General features: G+C 37.3%; 1 protein-coding gene across 4 annotated transcripts in view; it reads left to right on the top strand.

Moving 5' to 3' along the window:
• The window catches only part of apba1 (amyloid beta (A4) precursor protein-binding, family A, member 1), a 92,695-nt gene that overhangs the window by 60,765 nt on the left and 19,773 nt on the right, over positions 1-12,157 (top strand). For all 4 annotated transcript variants that reach the window (XM_004910773.4, XM_002935588.5, XM_004910774.4 and 1 more), the window contains 4 exons: positions 2,905-3,006; positions 5,422-5,461; positions 9,545-9,690; positions 10,461-10,493. In XM_004910773.4, the coding sequence (XP_004910830.1) occupies positions 2,905-3,006; positions 5,422-5,461; positions 9,545-9,690; positions 10,461-10,493 (321 nt within the window). The remainder of the gene's footprint in view (positions 1-2,904; positions 3,007-5,421; positions 5,462-9,544; positions 9,691-10,460; positions 10,494-12,157) is intronic.

Genomic DNA, 12,157 nt, shown 5'->3' with positions numbered 1-12,157 from the left:
AGACAGACATGGTCCCTTTATAGTCCTAGGTTCTTTACAGCACCTTGGTCTGTCATTTCCCTTTAGTGGTGCCATCTCTGTTGTAAAAAAAAAACAGGCAAACGGCAGTTGCACATGGGATGTTTTGTTGCCCATAGGGATTTAAATAGGGTGCTTTTCAAAGATAATTTTGGAACACAATTTCCCACTGTGCAAAAATGCATGTGTGCCATTGACCTAAATTGTAGGGGATGGTTATTAAATCTGTTGGGTTTTTTTCCTAACAGTTTTAATATTTAATGAGTTCTTGAGCCTAGTGTTTTTTCAAGCCGCCAACCAAACACTCATGCTGTGAGTGGCTGATGGATTTCACCTGTCCTGAATGACTTATTCCATCATGAATCGATGAGTTGCACTAATGACAAACAGCATGGCTGAGTTGATTTAGAAAAAATATATTAGGTTGAGGAAGCATACTAATAAACTGCTTATAATCTAAAAACTATAAGAAATAACATTGAAACCTGTTTATGAAATAAAATTTAGCATCCACTGCAGCTCGGGCATATGTATATATCAGTGACATTTTTCTATGCATGTTTGTTCATTCATATGTACTAGCAAATTAGTCTGAGTGTCCTGTGGGAAAACATAGATATTTCTGAATGAGGCTTTTTCTATAGCTGACATTTTGGCTCGTCTGGAACATTTTGTGCTTTTCTGCCAACACTACAGTCAGCCCCCAACAAGGACATCCAATCCTCTGTACAGAAATTATCTCCACCTAATTGGGTTGCCATAGAAGTAATAAGTCCCTAGGTGACCTTCATCTTAACTTAACATTCTTCCACTGATTTGTTTTGTCACAAATACATTTAGTCTGTGACATTTTCTGTTGAATTTCTATTAGTAGGTTCATCACTTCTTCTGTAATTTGTACAACTTATTTGTTCAATTTCTCCAAGGAAGTCTGAAACAGTTGTGCTATTTAAATAAAGGCCCACCTTTTTCTGCAGAGCACTTGGCTGAGGAGCCTTGCTTAACCTGTGATAATGACTTTTTTTAAAACTCTGCTTGGGCTTTAGGTCAAATCATCTGTTTGTTTAATTTGCAGCCTAAAATTGCCCATGGTTTACAATGAAGTAAAACACTTAGTGCAACCCTTTACCAAAATTACCTCAGTGCAGAGCTTGTTAGTATTGCTCGCAGTTTGGTTTCTGGCTTTTATTTTCTCAGTCCCGTGGTGTTACAGTAAAAGCCAAAATTCACTGTTTCTTAAGCAAAACCTACAAATACTAGATTCAGCGGCATTCAGTGGCATTACTATGTCAGAGCATCAATTTTTAGGACCCTGCCCGAAAATATTGAGGAAGATAATCTGTTTAACACACACACACACACTTACGGTATATTTTTTCCTTCAGTTAGCACCACCATCTGGCTCTCCTCAGTCCTATCGAAAAGCAGAATACAAATGTAAGATAGATAACATCAAATAGGCTATATTAATGCACATATTAGGCTGTAACTATTCACAGTTATTGTTGACAACCACTAACAGTATCTGACGATACTGTTCCTTTCAATGATAAATGTGATCATAAATGTTTAAGGAATTTTTAAGTAAAACACAAAAAAAGAAGTCACTCACGATTCAGTAGGTGCAAAAAACTGCCTCCATGCAGGTTTATTGGAGTAATCTCCAATACAGAGTAATTCTGTATCCTTCTCACTGATTATTTCAATAAACCTTCATGGAGGCAGTTTTTTGCACCTACTGAATCGTGAGTGACTTCCTTTTTTGTATTTTACTCCAAGGGAAACCATATGAAAATAAATTCCTTAAACATTTATCATCCACACATCATGTGAGAGAATTACTGCAGCTCTGGTGTTGGTCTTGGAGAGGCCATTTTATTGATACTTTTTGCTTCGGTCTTTATGATGATAGTGATGGAAAACTTGTAGGACAAGATGTCTCCCACCCATGGAAAACTTGGCAACATTTGTTGCCTTTCTGAAAGACTTTTCATATTGTTATAATGTTTTCACACAAATTTCACAAACCTTCCATCCTGCAGCCTTCCGGTTGCTCCTCTGGTAGTTGTAGCTGAAGTGGAAGATTAAAGAATCCCAGTTGTAAAGGAGGAAGCACATAGCATTTACCTGGAATATTTTCCCTCTTTCTCATAGAGATGCACTCTGCTCACTTCACCAAGCACTGTCACGGCATAGACGTGCCTGTCATTTCTTACTGTCATTTATCAATGATAATGACTGTATCTCCAATGTGACAGGTGGAGGTCCCACATGCTCATCAGCTCTCTGCTTGCCAGTTTTGTGCCAGAAACCCATGTCTGTCTCGGTCCTGTGTTACCTTAACAGGATTTTCCAGTCTGCTGTGGGATTATTGAATCTATTAGCACTCTATAGGAAAACTCTATATTTAGGAGATCTTGTTTTGCTGTATTTCCAATGGATTTGTGGGGCACCAATTTTTCAAGTAATTTGGTGTATTCTATCCAGCATTATTTTGGGCTTGTTCTTGACTAACAAATACTTTCCCACAGCTAAAATAGCATATACATACCATGTAATTACAAGATACCAATCAATGCTTAGTGGCATAGTTAAGTGAATTGTGTGTATTCCAGACTAAGCTTTCCACTCCTTTACTTTTAGAGTTGTGATTACACTAGTAATATATTCATCAGCAAACGCAAAGTGCATTATTAAAGACATAAACAATCGGAGGTTGACGAATATGTGATAAACTGTATCAGAAAAAAAACTGAAAAATGTAGAGCTAATTATTGTGAATGCATTGACAAACCCTGTGTTTTTATCCTTTTGTAAATTAAGTGTTTTTGTTTGTTTCCTTGTTTGTTTTCTCTGAATCATTACTGCCTTCTCTTCTGCATTTAGTCTCCATCTCCAGATTCTTCGTCACCCCAGGGGGCTGAATCAACAAATCGGCAAAATCATCAAAATGCGTGTGATGCAGCAGAATCATCTTCAAACAAGGAGGTAGGTCATTTTCCTATGTTTTCACCCACAAACATTCCTGCAAAAGCTTTCTGTAGTGCCTGCGGATTGTGTTGAACGGGGGGGGGGACATTTGAGCCATAGGTGGACAATTAACAGCTCAAGCAACACTATACAGTGGCAAGCCTTTGGTAATGGACTATTATATGTGATACTGAGAAAATACATATTAATGAATATAAAATAAATGATATTCATTTCATTTTAATATCATATAAAACAAAAGCAATGTAATTGGGTTCTGGTCTATAATGGTTTTATATTAGTCTCATTGCTGACTGTAACACTGATTATTATCCATACAACTGGGCAAACTTAGTGCCATATGTAATAAATGGCACAAATTTTGCCCAGTTGCATTAACCCATAGCAACCAATAAGATGTTTGCTTTTAAGGTGGCCATACACCTTCAGATCTGCTTGCTTGGCGATGTCGCCAAGCGAGTGGATCTTCTCCCGATATCCCCCACCTACGCTAGAATCTGCCCGTGTGTGGCCACCTTTAAACCTGTAAATGCTACCTGCCGATATGTAGCTATAGTTTATTATACCTGGGGAAATGTAGTGTCTCTTATTACTCCATTAATATTTTGCATTCATTTGAGAGAGAAAGAAAGAAGTAACTTGTGTTTGTATGTGTGTGTGTGTGTGTGTATGTATATATATATATATATATATATATATATATATAATATATATATATATATGTATGTATGTATGTATGTATGTATGTATGTCGCTAGTAGACAGGCATTCACGTATCAGTAGAAACAAGGAAGCCTGGGTGCAGTCCAAAAGTAGTTGAGGCAATAGCTGAAGGAAGTGTTCCGCACTCCCAGGTCTTAGTGGAATACAAACGTGTTAATTCAATACAACATCTATATATATCTAGATGTTGTATTGAATAAACACGTTTGTATATATATATATATATATATATATATATATATATATATATATATATATATGTATGTATATATATATAAAAAATGGAAAGTGTCGGCACTCTGCATTTTGTGTATATATAAATGTATATGTGTGTATATATATATATATATATATATATATATATATATATATATATATATATAAAAATGTACCCCCTGTTGTAAAATATAAGGATATTTTAAGTCACAGAGGAGTTTCATGTAAAGGTAAAATGCCAAAGGCCAAGTGCTTTTACACAGGTTAAGGAACTCCCAGGTGATTTCTGATATCCTCATATTTTACAAAGGAGGTGCATTATTTGCTATTATACAGAAGTTTTAGTGACTCATGTGACACAGATGACATTGCTAAGCACCAAGTATAAGTGTCTAATATATATGTATAAAGTCCCTGTTTGTTTGTCCCTGAGTAAAGTCACTTATGTGACTGAAATGTCAGATTTAAAAGGAAAACCTGTGAGTGTGGTATTTTTTTTTAATTAATATTAGAACATAGAAATGTTTAATTTTTTAAAATAGTAGTCTGAAAAAGATTCTTTTTCCCAGTACATATACCCACCAGTGCTAGCAGGTGGTTGGTATATAGATGAATTTGCTCTTCTTATGAAAATACTGTGCATTTACTTGAAAGCCTGTTACTAATGAGCCAAGCATTTCTTTCCCCTGCCCACTTTCAGACTGACCTTGTAGGACAAATGTAGAAATAGGCAGCTTATTTTAATTTAGGCAGCACTTGGTAATTATTATCATATTGCAATGAAAAGTCTCCTAAGCACATTTCTGTTAATACTGCTAATCACCATTGACTTAAAAAGCAGGATGCCTTCATTTTATTTCCCAGTGGGTTTTCCTAATGCATATATTACAAGCTAAGTATATATTTTCCTTCTGCTGTATTTCTCCAAAGATTGAATGCATAACTGGCTCAGTCTGCAGCTGTAGCCTTTCCCAAGCAGGGCAAGGGGGTTGTTGGTAGGATATTCAGTGCGTACTGATTTGCAGGTTTAGAAGAGAATAAAAGAAGCTTCTTGATTTGGCCTTTATTGCTGAGAGTATTGCTTCATATAACTACCCACACCCTTGGGTAGAGTGATATTTTTCTGTTGTGAATACTTTACTGTAATTTTAATTGCAGCTGCGCTGGAAGCCCCAGAACCCTGCTGACTGTCACCTAGGCAGTGACTTCTGAGGTAGCATGCAGTGTTTGCAAGAATTCTCAGACCGTCAGGAATCTGCAAATCCACATGAGAACGCCCTAATTACCTAAACACACTAATAAACACGTCTGCACAGAATTCGCTAAATAACTGCTAATCGTTTGAAAACAATCTAATTCTTTTTTTAACAAACTGGTGGGAATGGTTTTTCTGTTTTTGCATGGAACAGCTTTATATACTCCGTTCATGGCTTCCCTTGTCTAAAATAAACACTCTGTGTTTCTTAATTACAGTCAAGGAAGAGCTTGGCTTCATTCCCAACCTACGTTGAAGGTAAATATCAAAATCTGTTGGTAATTATTATCTCACATTGTTATTCATGCTTTTCATTTCAACATTTATTCGTTTTCATTGCCTGTGACAAAGTTAATAGCTAAAAGCTATTCTGTGAATTTGAGCAAGAGAGGCCAAGGCTTCAGTAAGGCTATAGCAAATGAAACGTTTTAAGCCACTTTAATGATGCCCAAAACCGAGCTGTATCTTTTTGTGTCTTTTTTTTTTTTTTTCAATAGAGATCTATGGTTAACACGGTGCATAAAGCACACATGGCAGTGACAGGTTGTCCACTTCTCAGAGATTCTCAGGTGATAGGGAATTGATAGGGGGTGATAGGGAATTGAATAAGTGACCTTCTAATTGCCCCTGTCCCATTTCAGAGTTTTTAGTTCTAAGAAATGTAGGTTGCTTCTACTCATAAATAAACCATGGGGCTTATTTATTATGCTGTGTAAAACAAATTTGTCAAAAAAAAAAAAAAAAAAACAAATGGAAAATTTATCAAGGTGTATTGTATGCCATCCGAATGCCATATTTAAAAGAAAACTGTCATGGGAAAACATGTTTTTTTATTAGAGCTTCTCCGGCAGAATTCTGTATGGAAATTTGTTTTTTAAAAACACAAACAGATTTTTTTATATTTGATTTTGAAATTTCACATGGGGCTAGTCATATTCTTCATTTCCCAGGGTGCCACAGACATGTGACCAGTACTCTGATAAACCTCAGTCACACTTTACTGTGCGCTGCAAGTTCGAATGATATCACCCCCCTTAGCCGATCAGTAGAACAGTGGGAAGGGAGCAAGATAGCAGCTCCCAGTAGATATCAGAATAGGACTCAATATTACCAATAGCAACCAATAATATACTTGCTTTAAAACAGGTGATCAGCAAATGCTTTCTGCTGATTGGTTGATTTTGGTGATAAGACCTGTGGACAACATTGCAACTTTTACCACAGTCCCCCATTATAATTTTACCCCTTTAAACAAAGATATAATATAAATATAGGTTTATTATTTTAAAATGTCTGTTAACATGTTCCCTGTGTCCAAAAAGAGTAAAAGGATTAGGGGATTTCTAGATAAGGGATCTATTTTGGGGACCTGTCACCCAGACATAAAAAGCTGTATAATAAAAGTTATTATACCCTAATTATTATTTTTTTTAATAAGCCATCCATACCTGTTTTAAACACATTTGAAAATCTCAGCTGTCAACAATATATTGCCTGCCCCACCTCTATACCACAGAGGCGGGGCAGGCAATTCCTTTTACTTTCCATTTTGCACTTCCTAAAGGTCACTACACTCCTCACATTCGCCCTTCCTTTTTACACTCTATAATTATGTTGCATGGGCATCAGGCCCTCATTTTTGGCCCCTTGGCCGCCCAAGGTGGCCCCTCTGATGCCGGTCCCCTGCGCTTACCGCAGTTGCGCTCTCTGCACTAGCAGATCCAAATTTCCATTTTAAAAAATTAAAGTTACCTGGAGCAGTTACCTGGAGTGGCTTTTTGCCACACCTGGTAACTTTGGGAGCACTGCCACCTGAGGCAAGATTCTTAATTCGTCTCATGGTAGCAGCGCCCATCACACATACAGTAGATTTTGCCATGCAAACCATGTCTTGATAAGAGTGTCTGCAAAACGGTGCATGCCTGTATGCTCTAATTGGGGATTCCAAAAGAAAGAAGGAAACAAGATTTTAAAATTTTATATAATGTAAATAAAGTTTATTCTGCTCGATTAACATGACGGCATAGGATTTCAAATTGTTTCTTAGGATAACAGGTCTTGTTAAGTCTGTTAAAATTCATTTAAACAATAAATAAACCCAGTAGGATTATTTTGCCTCCAGTAAGGATTAATTATATCTTAATTGGGATCAAGTACAAGGTTCTGTTTTATTATTACAGAGAAAAAGGAAATCATTAAAAATATTATTATTTGCTTAAAATGGGAGGATTTGTTTGATTGCTTTATAAGGTCGCACACTTTTCTGCTGTCTGGGTTGTTAGAGTTCACAAGCAGAGCTTAGTCTAACACCCTTCCAATTCATTAGACCCCAATAATTGTTAGCAGAAGATTTGGCATTCTGATAATTTTATTGAATATGAATCCATTGTAATTGTTTTATTTAGCTGTATTCATCATAAACCCTCTAAAAATATTGAAGGGTGATAAATTGGCCCTGATGTTTGATTTTATATACAGGTCCTTTTCAAAAAATTAGCATATTGTGATAAAGTTCATTATTTTCTGTAATGTACTGATAAACATTAGACTTTCATATATTTTAGATTCATTACACACAACTGAAGTAGTTCAAGCCCTTTCTTGTTTTAATATTGATGATTGTGGCATACAGCTCATGAAAACCCAAAATTCCTATCTCAAAAAATTAGCATATCATGAAAAGGTTCTCTAAACGAGCTATTAACTTAATCATCTGAATCAACAAATTAACTCTAAAAACCTGCAAAAGATTCCTGAGGCTTTTAAAAACTCCCAGCCTGGTTCATTACTCAAAACCGCAATCATGGGTAAGACTGCCGACCTGACTGCTGTCCAGAAGGCCATCATTGACACCCTCAAGCAAGAGGGTAAGACACAGAAAGAAATTTCTGAACAAATAGGCTGTTCCCAGAGTGCTGTATCAAGGCACCTCAGTGGGAAGTCTGTGGGAAGGAAAAAGTGTGGCAGAAAACGCTGCACAACGAGAAGAGGTGACTGGGCCCTGAGGAAGATTGTGGAGAAGGACCAATTCCTGACCTTGGGGGACCTGCGGAAGCAGTGGACTGAGTCTGGAGTAGAAACATCCAGAGCCACCGTGTACAGGCGTGTGCAGGAAATGGGCTACAGGTGCTGCATTCCCCAGGTCAAGCCACTTTTGAACCAGAAACAGCGGCAGAAGCGCCTGACCTGGGCTACAGAGAAGCAGCACTGGACTGTTTCTCAGTGGTCCAAAGTATGTCATTCGGAAATCAAGGTGCCAGAGTCTGGAGGAAGACTGGGGAGAGGGAAATGCCAAAATGCCTGAAGTCCAGTGTCAAGTACCCACAGTCAGTGATGGTCTGGGGTGCCATGTCAGCTGCTGGTGTTGGTCCACTGTGTTTTATCAAGGGCAGGGTCAATGCAGCTAGCTATCAGGAGATTTTGGAGCACTTCATGCTTCCATCTGCTGAAAAGCTTTATGGAGATGAAGATTTCATTTTTCAGCACGACCTGGCACCTGCTCACAGTGCCAAAACCACTGGTAAATGGTTTACTGACCATGGTATTACTGTGCTCAATTGGCCTGCCAACTCTCCTGACCTGAACCCCATAGAGAATCTGTGGGATATTGTGAAGAGAAAGTTGAGAGACACAAGACCCAACACTCTGGATGAGCTTAAGGCCGCTATTGAAGCATCCTGGGCCTCCATAACACCTGAGCAGTGCCACAGGCTGATTGCCTCCATGCCACGCCACATTGAAGCAGTCATTTCTGCAAAAGGATTCCCGACCAAGTATTGAGTGCATAACTGAACATAATTATTTGAAGGTTGACTTTTTTTGTATTAAAAACACTTTTCTTTTATTGGGCGGATGAAATATGCTAATTTTTTGAGATAGGAATTTTGGGTTTTCATGAGCTGTATGCCACAATCATCAATATTAAAACAAGAAAAGGCTTGAACTACTTCAGTTGTGTGTAATGAATCTAAAATATATGAAAGTCTAATGTTTATCAGTACATTACAGAAAATAATGAACTTTATCACAATATGCTAATTTTTTGAAAAGGACCTGTATAACCAAGAGTAAGGACTAGATTCATTAATTTTCGAGTTGCAAATTTGCCTTGATTTGCCCTGCCCCTATGTCTTATAAAACATTTTATTGAGCAGTTAAGAGATTTATGACTGCATACAGTATATACTGTTTCCACTAGTTCAGATTGAGAATTTTACCTCAATGCCTCTGACATTATCAAAGGAAGATCCTGCTGTGTCTTACATTGCAACAGTGTTGAAGGAGCTTTTCAGACATTATTGTGCACATAAAAAAATATAGAATTCTCCTCATTTTTTTCAGTCCCCGGACCCTGTGATCCAGAAGACCTAATTGATGGAATTATTTTTGCTGCCAATTACCTCGGCTCTACACAACTACTTTCTGACAAGACCCCATCTAAGAATGTGCGTATGATGCAAGCACAGGAAGCTGTCAGTCGGATTAAGGTGAGTTTAATCATTTTTATCTGCTGTCTGAATTGCAGCTCATTTACTAATAGTGGTGCTAAATTGTAACAGTGCAGTTACCAGTGGGAGCCAATAGTTCTGACATACTGCAAGTTTGAAAATGAAAGCAAAGAGCTGATTGGTTGCTAGGTGTAACCGCATTGGTACGATTCTGCATCTATGTTAGTAGATCAGCCCAATGGTGTTATGGCCTGTCTTTAGTATTAATACCTAAGGTTTACTGCCATTTATCAGAGCTCCTATAACACAACACTTGTATAAACACTGGTATTTTTAATAGAGGTCACACTGAGAAGCTACATAAACAATGCATCTTCATTTTTTTTACAAAGCTGCATCCATGCTCCAATATCAGTTATTCATGCTATTAATTTTATGTTTTTTAGCCCCTTTCATCACAGAGAGAGGGCTTTGCATACAAACAAGTAGCAGTGGTGGCATTAAATGTATCAACCAGTCTTGTTCCATTTTGTAGAAAAAGCGCAAATTATTGTTTAATGGCTGAACAACAAAGATGAAACTTTGAGGACATTTATGGGGCCAAAGATTTAGCATAGTATGACAGCAAGAACTGAGCCCCCATAGCTGTTTCTACATTTGTTTTTTTTTTTTTTGCAGTTTAGGGAAATGGGCCAGTGGTGCGTCAGATGAGGGGCTGCTCTGTTTGTGGCTCCCCCTCTGCTTAGGTGTAGTCTATGTGATGTATTCTCTAACCTTATTCCTGTTTCTGTTTATTTCATGCTAAGCAGATGGCCCAGAAATTAGCCAAAAGCAGAAAGAAGGTGCAGTACCAAATCATCAGTTTGATTTTATGCTTGTTCCCTTTTAACTTTTCTTTTACTTATTAGTTTTTTTTCTTTGCATTTCATATTTTCTGCATCCAGCAAACTGCCCTCTAATTAGAGCCCCCCAACACTAAGCATCCACAATCAGAACAGCCTTTTTACCGTTTTATTTTCTCAGTTCATCTCATGTTAATTCTTATTTAAATCAAGCCATTTTCATTGGGCGAGATGTGTGGGATTTTGTTTTAAAATAAAATGGAGAGAACGCGGATTGGCGGAATTGGTGGGTCACTGTGCCCATTAAATTAGTCGTCTGAGTTAATAATGAAAGTGGACCTGTTTGCTTTTAATTTATTTAACCTTTTTATGAACTAAATACACAATTATAATTGGAAATAGATATTGCTGGATGCAAAAAAAAATCTAATACTTCACAAAGTTGACAAAAGATCTGAGAAATGCAAATTAATGTGCGTAACAACTAGCATTTAAAATTTTCACTGCTTGCTTGTTTTTCTTTAGTTATTAAATTGTATTGTATGTATATGTAAACATCTGATATCAGAACATCAGCATAACATACTTTACACATTGGATAGAGAACCTGCCAACCCTTTGTAGTCCTGAATCAATCATTCAAACCCCAATCACATATGGTGTGTCACTGGTTTATATCAACGTTAAACAGAAAACAGCCCACGCATTTTAATATTTGTAGAGCCATTTTTTGTAGAAATAACTTTCCTAATAACTAAGCCTTGTGGTAAGTAAATATGAGCTTTGAACATGGTTTGCTTGTAACATTGGTCTGTTTTTTCGACTACATATCCTAAATGTTATCCAGGTTAGTTTTCTAATGTTTGCACACATTACAGGCTGAGAGACTCTGGATTGAGATCAGGACTTAAACAGCTTCATTAGTCATATATTGCCTGTATTTTCAATCCATCCTTTTTCTATTTAACACGCTGCACAGAGTCTACTGATAAATAGCAATCTTAGAGCATGGTGCTACCACCTTAAGGCCATAGTCAGCATCATACACTGTGTACTATCTGCCTTTGTTTTGTAGGCAGGTGTTGAGAATTGGATCGTCTCTCATCTAGCTGCACTGACAGCACAATGTTGGCCTGATTGCAGATACTTGGACCTGAAAATGCATGCTTTGCATGTAGCTGCACTCATTATGGGTCAGCCTTATCAGGAGCCAACCAAACAAGTGTGCAAATCTTCTATATACTTACCCCAATACTTATTGATTTAGGAACAGGTGCTGGTAAAATGTATGCATATGTAAGTTAAAGTTACTGCCCTGTCAGGTCTATTTAAAAACAACGGCATCTTCAGTAGGATGAAAACAAGTACTTGCATGGGGCATGCATCTTTCCGTTAAAAACAGGGGTAACCAAAACCAATATCAGTAGAATTAGAATGTTATCAAATTAATTATATGAATTGTGTTCTTTTTAGGCTGATAGTGCATCAGTCATTTTCTCTGCTGGAATATATATGTCAGTGAAGAAAACCTGTCTGTTGCCTTCCACACTTGCATGTGTGTGCACTGACAGGCTGTCAATGCACACACATACAAGGAATGGGAGGTAGTGGAAACATGTGCCATTAGCTTTATGTTGCTAAATTTTTATGCCAAGTGATGTTTG

The sequence above is a fragment of the Xenopus tropicalis genome, chromosome 1 (genome assembly GCF_000004195.4).
Source record: "Xenopus tropicalis strain Nigerian chromosome 1, UCB_Xtro_10.0, whole genome shotgun sequence".
NCBI classification, from domain to species: Eukaryota; Metazoa; Chordata; class Amphibia; order Anura; family Pipidae; genus Xenopus; species Xenopus tropicalis.
This window is presented reverse-complemented; position numbering and strand designations above follow the sequence as displayed.